General features: G+C 36.3%; 3 protein-coding genes across 6 annotated transcripts; 2 read left to right on the forward strand and 1 right to left on the reverse strand.

Moving 5' to 3' along the window:
- The first annotated feature begins 173 nt into the window (after positions 1 to 173).
- LOC116289686 (uncharacterized) lies at positions 174 to 12,516 on the forward strand. 2 transcript variants are annotated; one of them, XM_031696639.2, is made up of 11 exons: positions 174 to 320; positions 1,424 to 2,155; positions 2,233 to 3,081; positions 5,506 to 5,554; positions 5,840 to 5,943; positions 6,260 to 6,560; positions 9,160 to 9,401; positions 9,530 to 9,637; positions 10,104 to 10,209; positions 10,839 to 10,951; positions 11,366 to 12,516. In XM_031696639.2, exons 1-11 carry the CDS (start codon positions 180 to 182, stop codon positions 11,642 to 11,644), a joined length of 3,024 nt encoding a protein of 1,007 aa, XP_031552499.1. In that variant the 5' UTR covers positions 174 to 179; the 3' UTR covers positions 11,645 to 12,516. The 2 variants fall into 2 exon arrangements, with proteins under 2 accessions (XP_031552499.1, XP_031552507.1); XM_031696647.2 differs by having other exon boundaries at positions 10,842 to 10,951.
- A 551-nt stretch (positions 12,517 to 13,067) lies between these two features.
- Positions 13,068 to 19,628, forward strand: LOC116289729 (purine nucleoside phosphorylase). The gene is made up of 6 exons (XM_031696674.2): positions 13,068 to 13,475; positions 14,562 to 14,743; positions 15,634 to 15,737; positions 15,974 to 16,149; positions 16,780 to 16,951; positions 17,385 to 19,628. Exons 1-6 carry the CDS (start codon positions 13,354 to 13,356, stop codon positions 17,607 to 17,609), a joined length of 981 nt encoding a protein of 326 aa, XP_031552534.1. The 5' UTR covers positions 13,068 to 13,353; the 3' UTR covers positions 17,610 to 19,628.
- LOC116289703 (solute carrier family 35 member H1) lies at positions 15,651 to 27,209 on the reverse strand. 3 transcript variants are annotated; one of them, XM_031696664.2, is made up of 11 exons: positions 26,874 to 27,209; positions 26,539 to 26,689; positions 25,090 to 25,153; positions 24,580 to 24,652; positions 23,958 to 24,053; positions 23,680 to 23,752; positions 23,378 to 23,461; positions 23,069 to 23,244; positions 22,238 to 22,361; positions 21,451 to 21,578; positions 15,651 to 15,729 (listed from the first exon to the last, which is right to left on the reverse strand). In XM_031696664.2, exons 1-10 carry the CDS (start codon positions 26,991 to 26,993, stop codon positions 21,472 to 21,474), a joined length of 1,068 nt encoding a protein of 355 aa, XP_031552524.2. In that variant the 5' UTR covers positions 26,994 to 27,209; the 3' UTR covers positions 15,651 to 15,729; positions 21,451 to 21,471. The 3 variants fall into 3 exon arrangements, with proteins under 3 accessions (XP_031552524.2, XP_031552519.2, XP_031552512.2); XM_031696659.2 differs by lacking the exon at positions 15,651 to 15,729 and adding an exon at positions 17,462 to 17,580; XM_031696652.2 differs by lacking the exon at positions 15,651 to 15,729 and having other exon boundaries at positions 20,542 to 21,578.
- Between the last annotated feature and the right edge of the window lie 399 nt (positions 27,210 to 27,608).

Raw genomic sequence — 27,608 nt, forward strand, 5'->3', positions numbered from 1 at the left:
GTAAATCTGATTGGACAATTTTCAAATACACCAATCAAAAGACTCGTTAGAAATAATGATTATTTGGAAAATCCTATTTCTATTGATGATTTTGATTGGACAATGTTCAATCCACCAATCACGGCGTTTTTTAGATTGAAAAGGTTGCCCGGATGTTTTACCACGCGCGGACATCCAAGATGGCGGAGATCGGAGATGAATTTATGATTGGTGGCAGGAAATTAGCGCAGCTAAAAAACGATGAACTCAAGCAGGAACTGGAAAAAAGAGGCCTGAAGAAGAGTGGGAATAAGGCAGTTCTCGTTGAGAGACTTAGCGAGGTATGTACGATTCTGTAAACTGTTCAAAAGTTAGACGTTTTGGTACCGGTTGTGATGAGATAGTAAGCGTATAAACTTCTGCGTAAACAATAAAACGCGTGAACGAACTTCTTTCGTTCGTTTATGTGCTTTCACTTCCTTGTCGAGCACCTGCCGAAAATGAATTCTAAAAGAGTTCAGATGCTGTGAGAAGCTTCGTATACAGCGAAAACAACCGGGAAATGCGGCTTTTGATTTACTCTTTACCATGCTTTTAACGTAATATTTGACATGTGATTTTACTTATCACCAGTGGGTTATGCCGGTTGTATCTTCTCTATTCGTTCTCGTCTTCCCTTGTGCCTCCATATTGAACGCTTCAGCAGGAAGCCTTTTAAGCATTCATGAGGTTTTTTGAAAAAAGTTTGAGTTTTATATTTCGCCTCCCATCTTCATCACTTGAGCTACCAACAGGTCTTTTAGCCAAACAAATGAGCTGAACTATTCATTTATCTCTTATAACCCTGAAGTGAGATCAGATGATGAGCCTGATGGATTTAATTTATCGAATAATTATAAAATACCCCACAAAAAAAGCAAGGGAAAAATCAAAAAAGCTATACCTTAAAATGAAATGGATTACTTGTGCCCTACGTTTCAATAAAAGGAGTGCCTAACATTTCATTGGGCAACCCTGATAAAATACTGGCCACACATAGCTATATTCACTGGATACATAGACATGACCATGTCCTTTGATTTAGATATATCCCAACACAAAGATAGAAATAGAAGAACAGAAATATGCATTCAGGCACAGTTAAATCATGCAGTAACCAAAATCACTCAGACTTCATTTCGTGTACTTCGCAGCACTTACCTGTAGTATGAAATACCTAGTTGTTAGTAATGTATTATACTAATATATAATATAAAAATTTTGTTTTTGGGAGTTTTACTCTGAAAACAAAAAAAAAGTGTCAAACAAAGCCTAGCAGCCCCTGTCATGGGCAAGGCCCTAATGTCAATAGCCTGTGTATGCACACGCTCCCCCCACTGGGGCAAAACATTGATAGGTGGATTAGTAAAAGTACCATATTTACTATCAGTATTGTCTTTTCCAGTATCTCTTTAAGGAGCTCTATGAAAAACCCCAACAACATCCTGTTCCACAAACTTCAGTTCAACAAACAATTCAACAGCAGCACACTGCATTCCAAGAACAACCTTTGACAGTGCAGCAGACTATCCAATCCCAAACCATACAGCAACAGTCACCATCCTATCAAAATCAACCATTCCAGCAATTTCCTGGTCAACATCAAGGTGTACCATATCAGCAACTAGGACAGCCACAAGGAGCCCAAATACTCTCACCACAAAGGACCCAACAACCGGTGGCATTCTTCCAGCAGTCTCCACAACGAGAACAACAACAGGGCTTTCAGTCACCACCACATAAAGAGCCTGCATTTCTCCCACACTCACCACAAAACCAACCAGTATTTCACCCACAAGTACCTAGTCAAACTTCTGCTTTACATCATTCAAACATTAACCAACAACAACAGATGCAACATCAGCAAAATGTGCTTCAAGATCAATTTTATCACCAAGTAAATCAACAACCTCCGCAGCAACGACACTTTCAACAAGGACAGCAAGATCCAATATTGCAGTTTATGGAACAATATCAACACCAACAGCAGCAGCCACGGCAGGTCCAACAACGAGTGTTTGATCCCCAGCAACTGAATCAGAACATGGTGCAACAGCAGGGTGTACCACCACAGGTAGCCCAGGAGATGACAAAGCAGGAAGCTGTACCTCCATTTGAGGCCCAAGGGCTACAACAGGTTAGTAAATATGTGTGTTTTGTGAAAAAGTTGATCAAAATATACTATTAATACTTTTTCTATTAATATTGTTCCAGGAATCAGCCATGCCAGAAGGCACAGAGTCCAATTCTTTTAGGGAGCAATCTCCAGGTGGAGAATCTTCTTCATCTTCAACCATTATTGAGGAAGATGAACAAAGTTTCCCGCCTCAACCACCCAAACAGGAGCAGGCACCAATGGAAGAAGAGCCAGATAATTCAGAAAGTACTAGCTCCAGTCAGCCATCACCAGCTGAAGTAGAAAAGAGTGAGGAACCCTCACCTGCCCTTCAATATACCAAGGAGGATGAATCATCATCTGGGGGTACATCACCAGCTGAGGTAGAGAAGAGTGAGGAACCCTCACCTGCCCTTCATGATACCAAGGAAGATGAATCATCATCTGGGGGGACATCACCTACTGATAGGAGTCAGGAACCATCCCCTGCACCAGAACTAAGTGCTTTAAACCAAGAGGCCCAGGAAGAACAACAAGAAACAGTTGAGGTTAAAGAAAATTTGGACAAGGAGAAGTCAGAGGCCAATAGTGATGCTGAAAATATGGAACAAAGTCCTAAGGAAGATGACAAACCTGAGGAAATAGGTGGAAAAAGATTGACAAAAGTTGAAGAAATGGTTGATGAAAATTCGAAGGAAGCTGGCCAAGCTGAAGGAAAGGATGGTCAAAGTTTGAGAGAATCAAGTCAGGCTGATTCAGAAGAGAAAACTGATCAAAGTCCATCTGGATCAGGAGGTTTAGAAGAAGGTGAGGTGGATGCTAGCAGCAATGAAGACAGTAAGGAAATCCAAGAAGAATCTGTGGTATCAAGTAGTGAGCCTGGATTTGTTATTGAACCAACTGAGGAAGAGAAAGCTGTTGCTGAAGAACCAAAGCCAGTGGAAAAAGTAAGTATTTGGATAAACATAAACTGAGATTTATTTCAGTAGAACTTGGCACTAGTGTTAACTGGTCAAATGCTAGGCAAGTTACATTTTGGGATGCTAATGAAATTGACTAATTTGATAGTCATGTTGTACAGAAATTTAATTGAATTTTCCAAAGTGACTTCCTTGTCTTTTCAACAATTTTTTTCTGTAAAGCATTGAAAAGGTTTACGGTCATGACGCCCCCTTGCCATGACGCCCCCAGCCATGACGCCCCCACATATACCATGACGCCCCCAGTCTGTACTACCATGACGCCCCCAGCGTAAACCATGACGCCGCTAGTCTCTATTAACACTTATTTAATAAGAAGTTTAACAATAATAATATGGCGCTACGAACCCATGGTCATTACGGTTTTAAAAAACTCGTTTCTACGCTTCGCGTATCCACGAGTTAAAAACGATACCTACAAGCTGGCGAACACTAAATCTCTGTAGTTAAGCAATGTACTTCTTGAATTTTGTCATTAATAATTAGTTCCAGAACATGATATAGCTGAATTAGGAGTTAAAGAACATCATTCAGATGCATTAGGAATCCAACCATAATTCTAAGACATGTTCATCGATCAAAACTTTTATTTCGTACGATCAAGTCACGCTGTTGTTACGAAGCACTCTCAACATGGCCCGTGATCAACATTTCGGAATGCCTTTTATCGGCACAAGAAACCTATAAAAAATTCTTCATATTTAAAGAACATCATTTCGGTGCATTTGGAGTTCTTGAACATCATTTCACAAAGAACATTAAAACTTTTTTGTAAGGATTGTTTTTGAGACGCGCACCTTTGCGTTTAAAACTCTTTGGTTATTTACCCCGGGTTATTTACACAAATGGATAAATATCTCTATTTCGATAGCTTTTTCAAGTGATTTCAGCAATCGCCGGGAAAGACAAAATATTTCTTCAAGGCATCTGTTTATAGAATAGGTTTTGAAATTACGAACGGAAAGTTGAATAAACTCAACCTCGGAAGTAAATTAGACAGCGAGTCGAGGAATCGAAAGTGACACCTCGCTGTATTCCCGGGTGTATTACAAACGCGATGCTTCATGTCAATGTTTGCATTTAGATTACAGTAATATAATAGTTAACTATGATAATACGGTATGCTGATTTGTTTTCCATCTTGTAGCTCAAGAATCTCATTTTAATATGAACTCTGAAATTCATCTGTGATGATTGTTTTTGAGACACGGTTTGTGCTTCGCGTCACGAAGCGAAGACTTCAAACGCGGAGGAGTTGTGTGACAACAACAGTGTAACGACTTGAATATGGCAAACTACCGATTTATGTGAGCAATCTTTGCTTGCTTTCCGAAATATTTATTAAAACCACACATGTTTCTTCTCCAAGAAAGTTTATATGAATAAGGAGGCTATTAAAGTAGAAGAAACGTCACGAATGAGTCAAAACCTTTAGACGCGAACGAGTTGCTGTGACGACATACCCGTAAAGTGAAAACGGCAAACTACCCGATTTTCGTAAAAGAAATCTTTACTGATTTACCACAATATTTAGCAAAAACACACGTTTCAAAATTACGAATAAGTCAAAAACTTCCTACGCCAAAGAACTATTAGGTTACAAGTCTGCGAACTACAACGTACTGCTAAAAACAACTCGTTCGTTCGAAAACAACTCGTTCCTTCGTGCTTTTATAGTTAATGGTCGTGTCAAAGGTTTTGATTCTTTCGCAATGTTTTTCTAATTTTATTCACCAGCACTCCCTTTTTTTTGTGGTATATTTTCAGTGTCAAACTTTTTGGAGAAAGGTTTCAGAACTTATGCTTATATGCGAAACAATATTAGGAAAGATCACTAGCATTCTTACGGCAACTACATACGGCGTACTAACTTGAACTACGAATAATTTATCGGACTTACGAAATTTTGTTGTCAACTATTTTCCTTTTCGTTATTTTTTTGTCGTTCATGGATTTATACTGTGAAATATTGTTAAACTTCTTATTAAATAAGTGTTAATAGAGACTAGGGGCGTCATGGTTTACGCTGGGGGCGTCATGGTAGTACAGACTGGGGGCGTCATGGCTGGGGGCGTCATGGCAAGGGGGCGTCATGACGGGTTACCATTGAAAACATTCTAAAACCTATTAGTTTGCTAGCTGTACTGTGAGTCTATCGAGGGAGGGAATTAGTCAAGCCTTGTTTAAATTCTACAAGATTTCTCTATTAATTGCAATGCCAGTTGCAAAAAAGTTGACCCAATAATCTGTACCTTCCAACAGTAGGGTCTTTTGGAGTTAGGGAAAGTGTTTCATCTTCAGAACTGTTATTTATTTTGTGGATATGTCACAAGACTGATACAACTAAAATTTTGTAGTTATATTTATCACCCACATTCTCTTAATCTTCAGAAGCCAAGGACTCCTATCATTACAAAGAAAAGAAGGATTTCCATTCCTTGTGAGTATAGAAAATATTTAATATCAATGTCAGATGAGTATAAACTGATCAAAAAAACTCCATTCAATCCAGCCTGTTTCATCCTTTTTTTCATTTTGCCTGCCCTCATGCGTCTTCATAGTTTAATGTTATTTTTACTATTCACCTTATAAACTGTTATTTTTTGTGGGACACTCTCAACTGTCAATGGTTATTTAACTGAGAAAGGAGCATTTAGCAGAATCTTATCATAGAGATCGTAATATGATATCCTAATTAAAAACACATTTAAAATAAATTAAATAGCTTCAGGATCCCAACCAGGCACTCCACCAGCTGAAGGCACAAGGAAAAGAAGATGGGGCTCAGCCTCCAAGACTTCAAAACCAATCAGTACAGAATCACTTAAAGTAAGAATTGCATGACTTTATTAAGATATAGTAAGAGTAAAATAATCTTATCTAATAGAGAAATGCAATAACAGGTGCTGTATTCAAGGAGGATGAAACTGTCTTTCATGCTTAGTGATCAACAGCGGGCTCCTGTTTTAAATTCCTTGATTTGCTACTGACTGGTATATTCATAGTACAGAATGTTGACAACATCAATGCACTACCTTCATTCTTTTTATGCTTTCTATTTGGGTAAGGGAGGAGAGGTACAGGAAAAAGCATTGATTGCACACAGGTACACCTGCTTATAAGTGTTGCAATTCTGTGCTTTTAGGATCTCATCCCTGGTGTACAAGTTCATTCCACTCCTGCTCTGGAAGCTGTGATGGACTTTGGTAATGAGGACCAGGATGATGGTGATGAGAGAGAGGCAGGTGAGGTGGTTGATGACGATGATGATGAAATGAACAAGGAGAACAGGGAAAAGGACAGTGATGAACAGGAGACAGAAAAAATAGAACCAGAACCAAAGAAAAGAAAAGAACGTATTGTAAAGGTAGAAGAAGGGAGAAAAAAGATCAAAATCAATCGACAAAGTCTTGATCCGGAGGCAAACAAAAAGGAGGTTGAAGGAGGTATGTATAAGGTGCTTCATGTACCTTTAATAACACTCAGTGCTTTCATTAACTTTTTAATTAAAGGCTCAGAAAATAAAAAGATTTACACTATGCAAGGATATCATGCAAGGTCTTTTTTTAGCCAGTGCCAGAAGAGATTCATTATCTATAATGGAAGCACTGAAAAGCCATGCACTCTATGTTAACCTTTATCCCATTCTAAAATAAGATTTTGATTCATTTTCCAATTCAAGTGCATTGCTAGAATGATTGTAATTACTTCACATAATATACGAAGAAAAGTTGCTTTCAAAACCATTTTAATTGGAAGAACAAGTGACCACTTGTTGTATTAAGATTACTGTCATTCAAGCAATTTGCACATGAAATCAATTTTTGTTGTTTATCTGAATACTCTACCTGCAGTAATGGCACATCTTAGTCCCACTTTTGGCCATACCTGCATTGTTCAGGATGTTTGGGTGTCTATGCTGTTTGCGCTTCATGCACGTCATGTTCCTGACAAATCTGTGTTTGGACTTTGCTCTGGTTAAGGACTGTGGCATACACATGTTCCGTAAAAACAGTATGCACTTATAGGAAAGAACATTCACTGCGAAAAATAAGTCCTTGTATGTCTGTCTATCAAAACATCATAAGATTGAAAAAGCCAAGTTTTTTCAGACTGCCATCACATCAAAAGGCTTTGTCTCGTACTTTATTCCAAATCAAGGACAGGCATATTAATTTTGATATCTACTGCTGCATTTAAAAGTAAACATTCAGAAGAACTTTATTGACCATCAAGCAAGCAGTGGCCTGTGGATTCTATAAAGAATTACTACCAATTCGTTATTCAATTAGTCAATTACCCATTATGCAGAGCAATGCTTTCAAGTGCTACTAATAAAGTGCTACTATGCTGAATATCAGCTTATCAGAACAACATACAACAAATATTATGCAATATTTATCAACTTGCAAGTCTACTATCACCAAAACTGGACTGCAAAAGCAAGGGTTCTCGTGTCTACGGCATGATGGGGTATGCATAAAAAGATAAAAAGATTAGCAAATTGGAGGCTTTGGATTTTTAACAACATTGTCATGAAAAAGGAACTTTGCTGTTTCAAGGAAGATAAAGTCCAAACATGAATCCATCTGACCATAAACGAGTGAAGTGACCCTTTCATCAAGATAATAATTGAAAGACAGCTTTCTGACATCTATTGAGAATGTGATTGATCTGATGGAGTAGAAGGGGACTTTACTATCATTTCAATATTGTGTCTACTCACTCAATCAAGAAAAATGTCAAGGAATTGTATCACAACGGTCATATCCTACTGGCAACATGGACAAAAGCATTTCTTTCAAGACTATTGTACTACCCCTATTAACAGATGTGGATCAAAAACTGTGTTAAAAGTTTTATTGCTTAACAACATGGATGCAAACATTTTGTCTGTATGTATCAATCAAAGAGACCTACAATAGCAATGCATATTATTTGTCTTTACCACTTTACCAAGACATTTATGCTTTCCAATATCAGCTACATGTATCATCATACCAAGAAGTGATATTGTCAATGTGAAGTTAAGAACATTTCAGAATTCAAAATAACTGAAATGAAGAAAATGAGCCCAAATGCACAGGAAACAAAAGTCAGAAAGTAACATCAAGTGCTGGATATACTGTTATATGATGTCTACTTGAAAGAATATCCATTGAACTGTAGCTGAAAGAAATTGAAGCCAGTGCATTCTATTCAAAAAAAGCACGGTTTTCACTGTGATAATGAACTAGAGGAGATCTAGATGAAGTCTATAGATTTGTTACCAAGAAGTTTATCAGGATTGTTGTCGGACCATGCTTGCTTGCATGCTATTCTAAGGGGGTTGGTTTTCATCACAAGCGCGATCAAGGTCTTATGATGCCTAAGACACTGTCACTCAACAAAGGGTAAAACAGTGGGTAATCTATGGTTACACTACCAGTCCAGTCGTAATGCAGGTTATTACATCTTGGCAACAATATTTTGAGAATATAACTGTTTTATGGAAATGTGGTTAATTGTTTTGTATCACTGCTAATTAAATGTAAGGTTTTATAATCCAATTTATTGGGCGAAGGGAAAAAACTTCAAAAAAACCATCACACCCCAAATGGTATCTGTGAGGTTTGCTTCACACACACACTACCAAATTAGATTCTATATTATTACAACACACAACACTCAACACTCAAAGGTGGTCGAGAGCTCCATGACCCATTTTTTCCATTTCTTTCAATAATAATAAAATCTAAAAGGCAAGCTTTTCTAAAGCCCACTTAGATTAGGAGATAGTTAAATTTTATGAAATCAAGTAAAGAGATTAAAGAGATTGCTAATACTGTATTCATAATCCTTGTTTGAAAATTCTTTGCCACATTTCTAACAAAGTGGTTATATAAACATATTTTTTATAAAGATCAATTCCTGTTCTAAAAACTCTTCATCATTGGATTACTGCATTACTGGATGGTAGTAATATTGTAATGATAAGAATATATAATGCTAGTGATGCTTATCTATTATTGTTTCCATTTTCTAATGCTCTTTTATTTTATGCAGCTCAACCTTCATTGTCCAACACAGATCATAAGTTTCCAGCTATTCCTATATTAAGTCAGTCACCCCTACCGGCAGAGCACTCACCCTCCCCTGCTAGAAACGCAGAGAGTGTGAACGTCCATGTGAAGAACCTGGTTAGGCCGTTTACTGAGAGACAGCTTAAGGAACTACTTGGAAAAACAGGAACACTGAAGGAAGGTGGATTCTGGATTGACAAGATCAAATCACATTGCTATGCAATTGTAAGGCTAAATCAATTTATCCATCCATGCATTTTATTTTTCCATCTATTTCTCAACTATTTGTCCATTTAAAAAAAATTTTTTTTCTTTCTTTCTTACATTTCTTCTGACTTATTCATTTATCATAGTACACAGACGTAGAAGGTGCAGTAGCCACAAGAGCAGCCTTACATGGTGTCAAGTGGCCACAGACAAGTCCCAAAATACTTAGTGTTGAATTTGAAGATGATGAGCAGGTAATAAAACACCTTCCCTTGGCTAACGGTTCTTATCAATTCCCACTTCCTTCCACTGAGCACAGGATGCAGAAGCTAATTTGTTTACTCAATAGACCCCTTGCATGTGATCAAAGTAGCTCAATTTGAAGGACAAAACAAAAAATCTCAATCTCCTGAGCACTGGAAACCTATTGTTATGTCCTCTGAATTGAGCTGCATTCTGACGTGCTGCAAGGGGTCTATTCCTTGCTTCTCAAGTTTAAGAAAAAAGGAACAAATTATCTTTGGGATAATGTTTACCCATTTCAGACCACGTGTCATTTCCTTGAGAATAAGATGCTTCGTTTGAGTTGTATCAAGGTCATGTGTCTTCTCATGTGCAAACGTTAAAGGAATGATATTCTTGGGAATGACACGTGGTCCAAAATGGGAAGACTTTATGCCAAAGCTAATTTGATTTATTGCTTTTGCTGACTTTTTCTAGATGGCTACTGATACTAATGGAGTTCTGGGAAAGAAAAGAAAGGAAGTTGAACAGCCTGTAAAAGAAGATACCAAAGTAGAGAAGGAACCAGTAAAAGAGGAAGAAGGTGAGATATCTTACATTAGCACAACATTACAATATATAGACTTCTTGGCTCAGGTGCATTTAGGCATAACGTTTTCCTATCGCAGACCATGTGTCATTCCCTAGAGAATCATTTGTTGGTTTAACGGTTGCACTTCGTTGCACAAAAGAAGACTCATGAATATGGATACAACTCAAGCAAATAATCTTGTTCTCAAGGGGGTGACACATGGTCTGAAATGGGAAAACATTACACCCGAGCTGAGGAGGTCTATTGCACCAGGCGGACAGACCACCTATTCACATAGGTGTGTGTTCTATGATTCATGGGTTTTCTTCAAGTTCTCTAGTTTTCTCCCTCTACAAAACCCAACATTCTAGGTTATAACTCTATCTGTGAGTTAGTCTTGCTCTGACCAAGATCCGCCCATAAGTTTTTTCAGGGTTTGATGCATAAAATTGGTTGTGGTGCTTTTTTGCTTTGTGTGCTGGTTCTTACAACATTGCATGTAGCAAAGTAATTTCATGTGATCTTGTTTATCTCATTGCTGGCAATACCATGATGTTCATATACAAAAAAAAAGTTTTTTCAGTCGTCTCTTGGTTTCAAATGATGACTGCGTCTGAGTTTCTACTTAATTGTTTTCTCAGTAGAAGAAAAGCCAGTTGAAGAAGACAACAGCCCTGCCGATTTATTAGATAACCTCTTCCGAAAAACGAAGACGACTCCTTGTCTTTACTGGTTACCCCTGACAACAGAACAGGTAAGGCCAGACCTTAATTTTGCTCAACGCAAATGTTTTTGAACCATTTTCCAAGTGGCAAGGGCGCACTAACAGGTCACACAGGCTACTACTGTCATTGACTTTTACTGAGATGAGGAACTCCATGGCGTACGTCTGGCAAAAAAAAAAAAAAAAAAAAGAAAAGAAAAAAAAAGAAAGGAAAAAAAATCCCATTATTTCCTTGTTGCTAGCACCAGAATTTTGCATGCATAAACGAGAAAACCAGCCAAAAAAAGCGCGAATCATGCAATCATCAAAAAAGGCTAACATTTTAATAACTTCTACCCTAGGCTCCAGAGCAAGGTTTTAATTCGCTTCGGGGTGGACAAACACCGAGGCGAGAATAGATAACCTCTGTACATAACCTTTGATTTTTTTAATATGAAATTTCAGATTTTGAAACGCGACTACGAAAGAGAAGAGAAACGAAAGCGAAGGGAAGAAGAGAGGAAAAAAGATGACGAAGATAGAGAAAAAAGACAAAAAGAACGGGAAGAGCAGAGGGAGCGTGAACGTGAAAGAGAACGGGGACAACAAACGAGAAATCGTGTTCGTGATCGTTCCCCAGATCGAGACAGGTCACGTGAAAACCGCGGAGGACGAATGAGGTCCAAATCTCCCGACAGACGTAGATTCTCTCGAAGTCGTAGTCGAAGTAACCGACGAAGATGAAAGCTTTTATTACGTTTTGTTCATTTTTAATGTCTAATACTTTCCACCCTTTTCTCTGCTACGCGGTAATCGAGCAATTGTTGTCTCGATCAGAGCGTAACAAGCAAAACAGTGGTAACATATGAGGCATAATCAGTTCTCTGAAAATGACACAAACCACTCACTACTTTAACGAATGTACATGCATACTCAATCTATGTTATATTACTAGTATGCGCCTTGTATATTACTAGTATCCTTTAGATATATTGTTTTACATGGGTGGGGTGTATGTTCTACTTAAAACTCATAACATTTTCTGTACTACCCTCGTGAAAAAGTGCGACGCTGAGATAACAGCTATTCTGATACACAGAAGAACTGTTTTTAAGTTGTTAAATTTAGATGCCTTTCTAAGAAGAGATTAGGGAGAACAAATATGAAAGGAGTGGGTTTTCTTTTATTCAGTTTTCTCTCTTTCTCAATTTTCCTATCCCACCGCAAACCTTGCTCCACTGTGTTCACTTTACCAACACACAGGGAACATTAGCTATAAACTATTTTATTACCGTGTATAAATGCAGCACGATAATGTGACAAACCTCCCTCCATGATTTCTTTATTTATCCTTGTACTGCGAGATCCTTAATTCTTAGGAACCAGCTCAATTATAATTTAGTGTATAAACCATCTGGAAAAAAAGGGTCCCTTATTTTTACATAAATCAAACTTTAATTTTATAGTACTGATAAGTTTGCTCCGTTACTAATGTTACCATGAGAAGATTAAACGTGTGTTTTCAAAATGGTCGGTGCATTAAAGGGGCATTAAAGTCTAGCATCGCAAATTATTAATAAAACCACTTTGCCAATAAAACTTATGTTGCTGGGTAACTTGATTTTCTTTGTATTAGATTATGCTTCAACCATTAAGTGATATAATTATTATCCCAAGATAGCAGGCTTGGGCACCGATGATTTCGGTAGTTTCTGGCTAACATACGAAAAAAGATATGATATTCCAATATAAAAAGAAAGCTACTTTGTTCGACTGAAGAAAGGGCGGTTAAGGTTTTGTATGTTGCATTTCAAGCCCGACTTGCACATTGGGCGATATGCCAGCGAAAGGTCACAATGATAAAATTTTACCCAACTTTCTCTGGATGTTTACCGTTATATTTTCTTCTATGCTGACCTATAAATGTACAATGAAGTCATTAATGAAACCCCTGAAATAAATGCTAGACTAAGACGCATTTATAGTAGACACTTATTGAGTGCATACCATATATATCCATGAAAAACTTTGTAAGAGTTGAACAACACTTTGCACTAATTTGTGCGATTTTGTCAGCTAACATTTTCGCGTATTTATAGTATGCAATCTTACATTGTCTTCTTTTGTGTCTATTTGACTATTACACGTTTACCAGTATTTTTATTTCAGGGGTCAGATGCCTTCACTCAATACATTTCAAGCTTACCAATCAACAAGCAAGATGCGACATGTAAACAACTTTTTTTTTTGAAATAGTTGTATTTGACACCTTGGAATCATGTAAAAACAGTACCAATAAGAGGTTCGTGTCGTTTGTAGTTTTGATCACTACATAATTGATTTAGAGTCTAATCCTAACACCACGACCTCGAATGTTTATCAGCTAATCATTTTCCCGCCATCCTAAAGTATTTCCTGGGAAAACTAATTATACCATATTTGGTGTCAAGTTCATGAATAAACATAGACTAGTAGTGTACGTTGGTTCGTGTGACGTACTGTCTCCCAAACAGGCCGACATTTTAAAGTTTATACTCTGGAAAATGGCATCAGCTTTGAAAACCAAAGAAAGAAGGTAAGAATTAAATCAGATTCTAAGAATAATGGAATTTTATTGTTATATATAATCTTTGCGTTTATTATTTCAACCTAAATAATCAAAGCATAAGAGGTCATGCATAATGTAGTAATTTACTACACTACAGGTCGATCGAATATCACCATCTTTGGACTGGAAATTCACTTTTTAAGACAAGAACTTTGATATAAGTAGAATTAAAATTGAAATATTAAGCGACATTTATCGTCTTGGTTAAATTAGCGTGTTTAGAGAAAACAAAATGAACGCTATGCCTTGAAGGTTATAGCACGCGTGATATACATGTAAACGTAAATGCTAAATGATTGTTGGTCTAGTGGTCTTTTCATAATCCCAGCTTTGTAAATCCAGACTAAACAGTCTTTTGCTTGTTTATTTTACTTTCTACTTTCTTTTAACGCATCTACTTTCTAAATAAATTTGGTATCGTAAAAATTCAGTTTCTCTTTCAGTTTATTCGAATTCGTGATATTTACTATCTATTTTGTTCGCTGCGTTTATACCTCTGCGTGTGTTCATTTTAGTGCATCGATTAACATTAGCCACGTTGTAAGGGTCTGACTCTGGACCTGGTTCATACTCTGCTCCATTATTTTGACTTCAGATGTTTATGTAGTTCTATTATATGTAATAAAGGGACTGCTTTACCCTCTATTGGCTATGCTTGCATGTTGGTATTTTGATATGTTCCACCTCACACCTTCGGCCTGCCCATCTATTAGCATAATGCTTTGATTTATATAATAAGTATCCGTCTGTCTGTTTTGCAAATAATATACATAATGTACATATAACATGATATGCAGTTAGATCTTTCGTTTAAGAATTATTTACTTTTCCTGCAATTGATTGATAAAACAGATATATTTATTAATTCAGTGTTTGACTAAACGACTAATTTAAGGTCATGGCATTCAAACTCCATTTCTAATTTATGCATTTATTAGCTTCATCTTAAAACCCAATTATTTTTTCCAGAAGATAAATTCCCACAATTAAAGAATCTTAATTGATTGACTGGCCTTAAATCATTGAAACATTTCTATTTGTAAAAATCCTTAGGTTTGAATATAGTCATAGTTATGACGAAATTGAAGAGGTGTGCAAGACTATAGCAAATCAAACGAAATACAAGCCAACCATTGGTGTGATTTGTGGATCTGGATTATCTGCTCTTGGTGATTTGGTCCAAGAGAAGGATGTCATTCCTTATGATAAAATCCCCCTTTTCCCTAAAAGTACAGGTATTATATACACCTACTTGCAAGAACGTTGTCATATGATATTAGAACATTAGTAATTTAGTGAGAAAGGAATACATTAAAAGACAAAAGAAAAAGTTCAGCTTCAGTGATCTTCTTTTGTTTTTTAATATAATTCCTATCCCACTAAATCACTAATGTTCTATTTTCGTATGACAACGTTCTTGCAAGTCTAGGTGTAAATATAATTTCCTAAATGTAGCACTATCCAAGCAACTAGAGAAGTTAATAAATATATATTTTCAAGTATTCGTAGTTCAATTATCAAGACACCCTTGCTAAGTATAAGTTATGCTATTTGTGGGTACGTGTCTGCTAGCAGATTATCCTATAGCTAAAAAATAGAAGGACTCTGCTAGCAACGATGCACCTTTGTTGTCAAGGGCAGATCCAGCCAAAATTTTGGGGGGGCTAATTGAGTTTAGGGGGGGGCTAATTGAGTTTCTTCCGTCAACACAATGGAAAACAATATAAAAAAGCATCGTTTTTTTCTGCTGAAGGGGGGGCTTCAGCCCCCTTTTGCCCCCCTGGATCCGCCCTTGGTTGTATGTTATGTAATCAAATTTGAACATGAAGCTGTCCATATATATGTCCAACACAAATTGACCATAAGTATACCTCTGTGTTCCTTGATTACACAATCTATCTTTTGATTAGGATTATAACCACATAATTCCGGGGGGGTTACTCCCCTATATTCGCTATACCGGTGCATGCCGCCAAACAGGGTATGGTTTTCAGCGATTCTACTCTGGAACAGGGTATATAAAATTGCGCTCGCTCTGGGACAGGGTATCTATTTTTGCGATACCGGAACAGGGTATGGTTTTCAACGATCTTACTCATGATTTTGGTTGATGTGTTTTTTACAGTACCTGGTCATGCTGGTCAGCTTGTATTTGGAAAGCTCAATGGGAAAATCGTAGTTATGATGCAGGGCCGCAGCCATCTGTATGAAGGGTACGAGCCTGGAGAGGTAAAAGATCTGGTAGTAGTCATACTCTGAAAGGATCATTTTGCTGCATGAATGAATGACATAAACCTTGATAATTTATCACTATAATTTTTTAGGGTGGACCAGGAAAGTATTTTTAAGGGGAAGGGCTTGGGTCGATGAATAGGTCTTGGGTGTTTTCCAATTTAGGGTCCAATTTAGGGTCTCTGATCACAATCATTGGTTGTAATAACATGTCTTCTATTATATTGTAATAGATAACATTGCCAGTGCGTGTCATGGCATTACTTGGCGTAAAGACACTTGTAGTAACTAATGCAGCAGGAGGCATATCAAAAGACTGGAATGTTGGTGATATCATGATCATTCAAGATCACATCAACTTAGCTGGTCTGACTGGACACAGTCCGCTCAGAGGATTCAATGATCCAAGGTATTATATACAGCTATTTCTAAAAGGTTGAAGGGGCGAATGGCGGTCATTCCAAGATCCAAGAATAGCTGGAATGACTTATTATCCTTGTCAATAACACAGAAGTTGTCATTTAGATATTTAGTGTTGTTGGTTGACGATTATCACGTAGATGATCACTGAGATTATTCGTGTTTAGATGTATGCCACCCCACAGCTTCTTTCAGTTATGCGTTAGTTATCACTATTTTTATCACCATTCCTTGTTTACCCATTCAACCTTTTTTGAAAAAGCTGTTTATATTTTGGAGACCATTGATAGAGAGTATTAGGTTAGTTCTTGAATGGGCCATTTAATTTACATTTCTTGTATCCATTTTCTAACTATAAACTACAGTATTATTTAATGACGATACCCACATGCATATAGATAGATAAATCATTGCTGGAACCACGGAGTAACCTAAAAAGTGGGGGGACTAAAATTGAGACTAGTAAGGGAAAAAGTGGGGGGCTGAAATTGGAAAATATAAGAGACTGGTAGGGGAAAAGGGAAAAAGTGTAGGGGGAAGGGGGCCATAGCCCTACCCCACCCCTACTTCAACTCATGTATTGATGTCAATCATCAGCGTTGGTTTTAAATTTCAACAGGTTGGGACCTAGGTTTCCAGCTCTTTCTGATGCATATGATAAAAAATTGCAAAAGCTTGCTAAGGCAACTGCAGAAGAGTTGGGATATCAATCATTTGTGAGGAAAGGGGTGTACTGTGCTCAGGTTGGCCCAGCCTTTGAAACTCCTGCTGAATGCAGATATATAAAAAGCGTAAGTAATAATGCACACTTTAGTAGTCTCTAATCAAGTATGCCATTATCAGAATGGCTGACAAGTGCATGAAAATGAGGTCACCTATACTAGTCAATATTATCTAGTTTATACTAGTCGGACTGAAATACTGAAGACGTGGGTTTGATTCCCACCAAGGGCATTTGATATTTTTCTCTTATTCTTTCTATACTACTCAATTGTTCAAAATATATATATAAGCACACGAAATGCTTTTATAGAAGAAAAGTATAAAAATTGACCTTTTGTTTTTTTCCTGAATTTGTGCTATCCACCCTTATTTTGAATATGCAGCCTTGCTTCGCCTTGCAAGATGACTGGATTGGTGACCTCTTTAATTCATGCGCTCATCAGCCATTATGAGAACTGTGCATAAGGCCCCACACATCCTCATACTGTCTTTCAATTTCAGATTGGAGCTGATGCAGTTGGTATGAGCACAGTACATGAAGTTGTTGTGGCAAGGCACTCTGGTATCAAAGTCTTGGGAATTTCCCTCATTACAAACATCGTTGTGTCAGACTATGACGATGAATCAGAAGGAGCCAATCACGCAGAAGTACTTGAAACTGGAAGACGACGAGCGTCAGATATGCAAAGATTGGTATCTACAATTTTGCACAAGATGGTTGAGTAAGGTGTCAGTTAATTATTAAAGATTATTAATAATGATAAATTAATAGCGCAGCGTGTGATGTCATAAAAACGTCAAGGCAAAATTTGGACAAACAAACTTACAAGTTTACTTTTTCAGCAGATAATTTTCACAGCCGATCGCAGTTGATCTTAGTTTACATGGGTTATTATTGTAACTTTTAAGTAAAAATAATAAAATCGGTTTGTATAATCCTCGTAGCGGTTAAACAGAATGCAATGTTTGTCCAAATCTTTAAGTTATTTTTTAGAATCAGTGCGCTGTGCTATTGATGCTGGGTTGAATTAATTAATTGACATTCTTTGGAATATGGGAAATTTTGTATTCATGCACTAATTATTACTAAATGATACTCAAGGGAATAATGAGTGGTCTGAATCATGAATAAGTATTACCAGTGTCGACGAGTGTTTAGATATTAAAAATCTAAATTATTTAGATTTTTAATATCTGTAGGGTATAAGCTACTAATCTAAATGCACCATAGATATAGACCGATCTCCATTTCCTGTGCACGTTGATACTGAGTAGTCTAATGTAATATGTCAGTGGTTGACATCACTTCCGAATATTGAAATTACATTTATTAATTATACAAAAGAGAATTTTTTTTTTAATAGTAGTCTTAGGTCTTATATATAGGTAATAATACAAAATTATACAATTACAATACTAAGGTCACTTTGTGAATTTTTAGGTACATTATGATTAGATACTTGATGTGTAAAAATCACAACAGTACTTTAGGAGAGCAACGAGTGCTTGAACTTTGAACCTTAATTTCTAAGTGACTAGTATAGCTTCTACCTAATAATTCCCAAATCCAGTCTTAGGCAAGACCAACTGATGATGATGCTTTAAAGAAAGAAATATATATTATAAATAATTTCCCCTCCATAAACAGATGCAAATATTTTAATTCCGGGGATTATGGCTAGGCATGATGAAGAAAATATTTTGAAAAATGTTCAAGATGTAATAGTTAGAGTACATACTAGCTAGGCTTAGGTACAAAATCAAAGCAACTTTCCCGAAAATAAGAACTCAAGTAGTCTTAGCACTAGCTAAAGGATACCTTAGAGTATAGCATACTGACTGTATGGTATATACTAGAGATCATGCAGTAAAACCATGAAATAAATACTGACAAATAGTAGTTATTTAGTGACTAATAGTTGATGTTACCCAACCAGAACATTCACTTTGCAAAAGACAAATACACAAGAGACTATTTCTGTCTTTTGTGTGAAGAATGTTCTGGTTGAGTGATAGCAGTCACTAAATACCTACTATTTGTCAGTATCAACTTTGTTTTTATTTCATGGTTTTACTGCATGCGCTCTATGACGACTGGGAGTCAAATTTCTCATTTTTAGAATTAAATCAATATTTCAAATTATGTAGTATTTTTGAATACATTTTCAATCTCCAATCTCCAAATCTTAGTATTTGGAATTTTTATGTACAATTGTACAATTTATAGTCCTCATCTTAATGGTTAAGTTATATATTAAGGTATATATTTATTTGTCTCTACTAAAATGAACCTCATACAACTAGGTTCCAGACATGTTTTGATCTCCATCAATCATCCTACCATAAACACAGGTGTGACTGAGAGACATACTGGTAGTTTGATTGAGTGAAGCCAAAATATCATCCATGATGTTACTCTTCAAATTTTAACATTTACTGTCAACGTTTTGTGCTAAATTTCATTCAAAATCAACTGGTGCTATTCAGGTGATTCTGTCATACAGGAGGAAAAAACATTGTTAGCTGTGTAATAATTGTATTATCATTTGTTTGTATTTCAGTAATGGTTTTAATAATATTAATCAATATTTATTAACTTTGGTTTTCAATAGATAATTATGGTAACTTAGCATCTATGGTATTTACTATGCACTTATGAAAAGCACAAAACATTGTATTGTTTATTTAGGTACTATAATATATTGTTATTGTAATATTGTTGGTAAATAAAATTATGTTTTGTGAGGTGGTGTTCTATGAAAAAATAAAACTAGCTGTAATTGATTACCCCCCCCCCCCCCCCCCCCCCCAATGTATGCAGACAATTATCTTCACCCTCCCCTTAGTGTGTACTAATTGCACAAAAATAAGTCTTTCAGAATAACTTTTTCCCCATTTAATTCATGTTTATAATACAAATTCCAGTAGAATAAATTAAAGATAAATGAATTTCTTAATCTGCAACATATGGTGCTGTCTTAATTACTTTGACTACTGGCCATGGTCATATGTCAACATTCTGACTAAATTAATTTAGTATTATAAAATCTAGATTGTTTGTCTATATTTGAAATTTAAATGATTGGAGGACAATTTATAAAATATTTGCTTGTGAATAAAAGTATTCATTAAACTTGCAGATGGCCATGACATCCTTTTCAATTGGTAACTCAATTGTGTGTGACAATATTAAATATTGTCCAATTATAACAATTTATAATTTTGTTGCCTAATGATGACAAAATTTTCAAATTTATATTATAAATATCAAAAATGGATAAATTACCCCCGGGGAGTACTCCCATATATGGACTATACGGGGATGATCCGCTGAACAGGGTATGGTTTTTCAAGCTTCGTGTCATAAACAGGGTATGCAATTTCACTCAAGTTCCAAGTTCTTCCTGAGTTGCTTGTCATATTCAGGGTTTCTACTTTCGTATTGACCGAAACTAGTTATCATGGTCGTAAAAAAACGATACGCGAGATGACATGATAATTGAAACAGGAACTCAGTGCAATTAATTATATATTTTGTCATAAACAGGGTCTACAAATTTGATTTTTTTTGTCATAAACAGGGTACCCCTTTCAGAATCCCAGCAGAACACCCCTACCCAAATTCTGGTGGAGTCCCCCCCCCCCCCCCCCCCCCCGGGAAATTACAATTGAACCTGCAATAATCCATTTGTGAAAAAATGTTCATTCAATATTTGATATAATTATAATCATTATTAAAACATACAAAAAGTATGTACTTAATTGGAACTGCATTATATAAAGGATATCAATATAAAGAAACAGTTATCAGGTCCATTAGGTCATATTACCTCTGCCAAAACCAAGGCTGATGATATTGACATCCACTGTCTGCATAATTTATGAGCAAACATGGTAAATTCACTATCTATTATCTGACCATTTTGTGTTTGTGTATATATTTAATATATACACACGTCTCTGTACTGTGAAATAAACATGCTCTGTACTGTGAAATAAACATGCTGGAGCTATAAAACATTAGAGAAGCAAGCTTAGAAAACCAGACATGGCCAAGTGTTTCTCTTGCTATTAGAATACTCTATACATGTAGCTCCTAAGTGTTTATATCACAGTAGTACAGAGAGTCACATAAACAGCTGTTTTATATTCGTTGCTATTTTATAAAATATTTTTTAAAAATGAATTTGTGTGAGCGTGTCTCTGTCCTCTGATATAAAGATGGCAGATATATTTTATAATTTTTAAAATATAATATATAAATTATGTACTTTCAATTGCAAAATCTGACACTGTCAGGCTCAAAACATACAACCTGAGACTGAACTGAAAGGTAGTCTGGGAAATGTCAAATTAACCTCTGAGTATTCATTTTATTAAACAGTAAATATGAAACGTTAAAAGCCTCCATGCTCTCTGCCAGTGAGTGCAACAATGAACACCCCACAACTTGTATCGCTAGACACATGTAATTAATATGTACCATTTTGGTCTCAGCTTCGATCTACTGTATGTTAGATGTATTTAAAAACCTGACAATGATTTGCAATTGAGCACTTTTACATACTTGATATTAATTTTCATAATCCTAATATTGATTGTCATCCTCATCTTGTGTCAAAGGAAGCATCTGCACGGCTTCTTCTGGTGTCATTTTATCATACTTAACTTTCTTAGTTTCTTTTTCCTTGTTATCTGTGTCCAAAAAATAACACTACATAAATTTTATTCATTTGCTAAATTTCAACACAACAAGCCCTCTTTCCCTCTTTTCCTCTCCCCCATTCTATTGTCAGTAGTAGCCTCATATGATTAACCCTATCCCCCTCCATTATGAATTGCATATTATATTTCAATTATAATTATTTAATGAGTTATTTTTTCCTATTGTGACTGACCTTTAGTGGCCCTCTTTCCCTCATCCCATCCCATTATAACACCCTCCCCTTCCCCCTCGCCCTGGTAAAAATTTCATATGTCACACCACATGAAAAGCATATAGTATTTCCATTATTTAACAATTATTTGCCTCAGCCTCAGTGAATATCGGGGAATATTTACCAAGACGTGAGTCTTCAAGCGGTGAGGTAAATATTCCCTGATATTCACTGAGGCTTAGGCAAATAATTGTTTTAGTATAAATACACAGGTGATTCTTTCAAAAACAGAAAAAAAGAAGATAAAAGACAATTTTTCCCCGGTAACAGCAACAAAGCAGCTGGCCGCCATTTTGGATTATGGAGGTGATTATGGTGTGATAGTGTGAATTTCTTGACCAATCAGCACGCGAGATTTTCAATAATCACCTGTGTATTTTTACTAAAATCAATTTATTTTTTCTCTTTGTAACTGACCTTTAGTGGCCTTGGTAACCACATGAACAGCTATCCCAGATAGGCACAAGATGAGTCCAACAAAATTAACGGCATTCATTTTGTCCCCACCAAATTCTGTTGCTAAAGATAATGTACAGACTTCCTTTTGGGACACAAAAAAAATTAGTTAGCTTCATTCTATAGTCTCCCTCACAGCTGTTGTTAGTCTCTCCCCACAAAGAGAAGTGGACTGTAGGGGTCCGAATAGAATGAGACTAAAACAGCTGCTAGGGATACTATTCATTCTACCGAGCTATTAGATATCAATGGCTGGAAAAAAGTGCTCATAAAATTGCAAAACCATGCACTTCAAATTCTTCAAATTGTGTGAAATGAAATTAAATGGCCATGAAGGAAGAATTGCAGGGTATCTAGAGTGATTTTCAATGGTGGCATGAAACGTTCTTCTATTTAATATATGCTCACTTGAAGCTCACCGGCATTTGCATTGCTACGTGGCCACCCCAGACAAAAATCATGAGGTGCACTTTGCAATAGACTGCCGTCAATCAAACAAGTTGATGTCATTTACACGAGTTTGGATCGGCCCGGTGAGTGTAGCTCATAATACTTGTAAACAATCGACTGAAGTTTTGGAGCCTTTTGAATCGCGTGTAAATGACGTCAACGTGTTTGATTGACGGCAGTCTATTGCAAAGTGCACCTCACAATTTTTGTCTGGGGTGGCCGCATAGCAATACAAACGCTGGTAAGACAACTCAAAAGTTCGCTGCTGTACTATGTAACTGATGGAACAAATTAAGAGTAATTTTAAAAGACTTTCTTTTTAGTAATGCTCTTAGTACTAACCTTAAAGATGCCTGATATAGATAAAGTGAGGCTTGATGTGTGAGAGAGGAGAAGAAATTCAGAAAGACTGAGCATGAATGCTAGGAAACAACCAACAAAGACCATAGAAGCTGATATCAAAGCCTCGTGTAAGTTGGGTGCATTAAATAAATGAGGAGATAACACCATTTCATGACCTGGACAAAACAAAATTAGTAGAAATTATTAAATATATACTTCCAATATTGTTACATCTACCAGTTTTAGATGATAATGTGTTTGTATGGGCATAACATCCATAAATTGTTACATTGTTACAGATTACAATACCTTCTATAAAAAATGCCAAAGGTGCCAGGGACATTGCCATTAGGGGCTGTATGTGATATATAGTGTCTATTGGATTGTGAAGTCCTATGAGATAAAAAACAACTACAATCAAATCAACCTTCTACGCACCAGCCCTCCATAGACCTGCCCTCCATAGACCAGCCCTCCATAGACCTGCCCTCCATAGACCAGCCCTCCATAGACCAGCCCTCCATGCCCAAGCCCTCCATAGACCAGCCCTCCATAGACCAGCCCTCCCACTTTAACAGATTTCCATTCCTCCACTGCAAATTTCTTCTCACCTAAACTATCTTTTTGCATGATTATTTGTGTTAATGTCCATCGTATTCCACTGAGTGCTGAAGCTGTCAAACACTGAGAAGAATAATAAAGAAACAGAAGATGTAAGGATCAAGAATCAAGCAGAATCTAAGTTTAAGCATAAGTGGAAGTAACTACTTTCTGATCAGAATACATGACAATATACCAGAAAATAAAAATCATTCCATATATTCCATGAGACCTCTTTAGCTTGAACCCTCATAATGCATATTAACGGAAGAAAATTTATGTAACTTACAATGAAAAACCCTTCAGAATTGAATTGTGTTGATTGATAAGTAAACATGAACAGACCTCCTGAGATAAGTGCAACAATCGCCACTAATGATATATGCTAAAAGATATGAAATAAATTAAGTTATTAGAATGCTCATTTCATCACTAAGGGGCGATTTACATGATACCGGAATGCATTTTATTCTGGAACGAGTTCATACTGGTTGCCATATATTTCTTTGTATTTGTTTACATGATACGAAAGCAAAATTTCATCCCAGAATGAGTCATTCAGGAATGAGTCATCCTGGTTTTCATTCCAGAATGAAACGCTCATTCCAGAATGATATTCCATATCGGTATCTTGAAAACGTGGAACGAATACTCATTCTGGAACGAAACTCTCTCTGGGGAGAATGAAAGGAATAACGCATGGGTATCAGACATGTATTTCAATGCAATCATAGCTTGAACTCATTGTGTGGATTTTTCTCATGTAAACGAGGTATGAAATTTCATTCTCGTTCTGGAATGAACTCATTCCGGTATCATGTAAATGGGCCCATAAGGGGTCTGTCAATAACAAATAAGGCACAGTTCTTATTTCCTAATTATAAATCAATATGATTAATTTTGTTTCTTACCCAACTTTCAATTCTGAACAGCAACGCAAATATAAGAATGAAAATAATACTTGTGGATTTAGTCATGGTATACCTAGGAAACAAATGAGCAAAAACCTAATTAACTTATTCAACCTGAAGGACAATAATATTGTTGTGGACCATGAATAGAACTCTTTAGCTTGGGCATAACTTTTTCCAATTTCAGATCACGCCACTCCCTAGAGTATCATTTCTTTGTTTTATTGGTTGCATATGAGAAGAAAAATGAATATGGAAACATGTACATTAACTCAAACAAAGAATCTTATTTTTAAGAAAATGACACAGTTTGAAAAGGTACACTGAAAGTAAAGAGGTGTATAGAGAGGTGTAATTATTGCAAAGTTAAGATAGTATAATTTGAAAGTGAACTTATAGTAAAACATATGGCTGGGAAATTCCAGGTTCACTTTAATTGGCTATCACTGATAGCAGAATGGCATCTCTTTAGCCAATTCAGAATGTAGGATTTGTAAATTTGTTACTTACAGAGACACTGTGATGAACATGAAACTCCAGTTTGAAAGCCCAATATCAAGTGCACTTGCCACAGCTAGAAAATAAATTAGAAACCATCAAATATTAAAGGTCTCATATTAGGATTTACTAGTATACTGAATTGTTTTCAATTTTTGTGGGGGATGTTTTCAAGGCCACAGCTAGAGCATAATTTTTTTCTATTTTGAACCATGTGTACATTATCTAGATTTTCATTTGTTAATAGTTTTGGACAGACTTGTGCATGAGAAATCAGTGAAATAAATATGCACTCAAACAAAAATAACCTTATTCTCAAGAGAATGACACAAGGTCAAGAGGAAATGGGAAAACTAAGCTAAATATCATGGAACCTTCAACAAATATGGCTTTTTATCTCTTTCACATATATACAGCTATTTTGAAAAAGGTTGGTGAAGGTTTTGTTACATTCTGCATGCTGCATAATGTTGCCACCAATCAACCTTGAAATGTATTTTATATTCATAATTATGTTAATAATGTCAGCAGACAAAGTTTAGTAAAGAACATGCGTGATACGGGAAAAGACCATGCCTGATATTAGACTGTATCAGCACTGCTCATCTACTCGCTATCTGGTATGGTACAGTTTAGAGGAATTCTGAGCATTTTTTTGCAGAACTAAATGATAAACAACTTATCAGTTGGCAAAGCATCTGATATACAGTTGTGCAATTTTACTCATCACTTGTATTTTGGCTTGCCTAAAGGCTTGCCAAAATACTCATTGACTCGTAAAAATACAAAGGCATATCAGATGCTTAGCCGACTGATAACCTTTATATACAGTCCTTTGACTAAACGTTGTTGTTGATCAGATCATCCCTACGCACCTAGACCGAAAAGGATAACGGGTAAATTAACATGAATAATTAATTGTTGTCTATCAGTCGGTGGCAATCGCACAATGGAGAGCAAAACGCACATTTGCCTTCGCGCTTTACGCAGGAAAACAAGAGCCATTTCGCATCATATTCCATCAAGGACGGTCCCAAACATCGACAACGTGCAGGCGCTAAAAGATTATCTGCTTGAGTGCTGTTCAGACGAGTTATCGCCGGCTACAGATAGTAGCTTCGAAATAGGTTACTTTGGGGATAAGAGCCAAAACTTTAGTATTTCTAGTCCAGTACAACTTGCTCAAGATGTGTTACATAACATATGCGGCAGCTAGTAACTGTGAATTAATTATCCCCATGATCCTTTTTGGCCTAGGCGTGTAGGGATGAAGCAGATCAAACGACAACGTTTAGTCAAAGGACTGTATTGCTGATCGCATCCACATCACCCATAGTGCATTTCAGGCTTGCCAATGTAACATGCAACAAAACCTAAAGTTGCAATCCTTATCCATGCATGAGCACTAAGTAAACCTCCACTTGATCCATGCCTGGATAGAGTTCCTGACATATTACTTACCAGCTGGGAAAACCCTTTTGAGATAATCAGACCAACTGAGGATGATTCTTTTCTTTCCCTTTCTGAATTCCCAGTAACATCTCAAGAATGATGCCATTATGAAGACCATGGTATAATGAGTGACAGACACTGATAGCGGGAAATGAAATCTCTGTGGAAACAAAGAGAAAACATCATCCCTTGTATACTATGATCTTGTTTGTTTGATTATATAATGTGCAATACCCTAAGATACATGTGGTTACAATCATGGCAAGATTTACATTAGATATTAAAGATCAAATGCCTGTAGAGGAAATGTTTATTGAGTGTCATAGATTTGACTCTTTCCTCACCTTCATCATCCATTTGTTATAAAAAGTAAGGCTTATAGAGAACATGTAAAAGAACACCACTAGTCCTAGAGTCTTGGCAGCAACGGCAAGCTGTTGGAAGCCAAATAATCTACGACCCATTTATGTACGAGATACGTGGCATAAAATTCTGACTTCTCAGCAAGTGGTTTTGATCAACAATAATTCTCTTAGATTGAAGACATTTTTCAGTCATTCTCCTCTTCAATTAATAATAACTTAATACAGGCAATATTTAAATGACTTTGTGTCATATCATGAAGTAAAAGTGCCAAAACAACTTAAAACGATTTCACAGTAAAAAAATCTTCGACTGGCGGCCATTTTGCCTAGAATAAATATATACCAACGGGGAGGGGGACGGGACAAAATATCGCACAAATGGGCTACCTGTGTATGAATGACAAATGTTTGCTGAGGGGGGAGGGAAAGGTTCATGTGAATAATAAGTTATAGTTTGTTGTGAAATGTGATCGTCCGGGTGATAATTAAGCTTATAGATGATGATGATGATAGTGTTGAAGATAATATAGTGACGATGATGATGATAATGATGCGTCAATAGCATGCCAAGGGCGAAACAATGAGACTTCTAATGTTCATACTTCATTTATATAAATAAGTCTTTCAGTAAGTTTTCATTATTTGAGTGACAGTTAAAAAAAGCATCAACTTTATAATCGTTAAAAGTGATGTCAAACTGAGCTATAAAATCAA

The sequence above is a fragment of the Actinia tenebrosa genome, unplaced genomic scaffold (genome assembly GCF_029948245.1).
Source record: "Actinia tenebrosa isolate PJP-AT-01 unplaced genomic scaffold, QUT_ActTen_1.0 PGA_scaffold2__45_contigs__length_23673736, whole genome shotgun sequence".
Classification (NCBI taxonomy): Eukaryota; Metazoa; Cnidaria; class Anthozoa; order Actiniaria; family Actiniidae; genus Actinia; species Actinia tenebrosa.

Excerpts from the sequence above, each read along its gene's own strand:
- LOC116289686 (XM_031696639.2), top strand. The coding sequence starts at position 180 with ATGGCGGAGATCGGAGATGAATTTATGATTGGTGGCAGGAAATTAGCG. Across the intron at positions 321-1,423 it reads TCGTTGAGAGACTTAGCGAG|TATCTCTTTAAGGAGCTCTA; the intron begins GTATGTACGATT and ends TGTCTTTTCCAG. Across the intron at positions 5,944-6,259 it reads TCAGTACAGAATCACTTAAA|GATCTCATCCCTGGTGTACA; the intron begins GTAAGAATTGCA and ends CTGTGCTTTTAG.
- LOC116289729 (XM_031696674.2), top strand. The coding sequence starts at position 13,354 with ATGAATAAACATAGACTAGTAGTGTACGTTGGTTCGTGTGACGTACTG. Across the intron at positions 15,738-15,973 it reads AAGGGTACGAGCCTGGAGAG|ATAACATTGCCAGTGCGTGT; the intron begins GTAAAAGATCTG and ends ATATTGTAATAG. Across the intron at positions 16,150-16,779 it reads AGAGGATTCAATGATCCAAG|GTTGGGACCTAGGTTTCCAG; the intron begins GTATTATATACA and ends AAATTTCAACAG.
- LOC116289703 (XM_031696664.2), bottom strand. The coding sequence starts at position 26,993 with ATGGGTCGTAGATTATTTGGCTTCCAACAGCTTGCCGTTGCTGCCAAG. Across the intron at positions 24,054-24,579 it reads TGTTCAGAATTGAAAGTTGG|CATATATCATTAGTGGCGAT; the intron begins GTAAGAAACAAA and ends CATATCTTTTAG. Across the intron at positions 21,579-22,237 it reads GGTTACCAAGGCCACTAAAG|ATAACAAGGAAAAAGAAACT; the intron begins GTCAGTTACAAA and ends TTTTGGACACAG.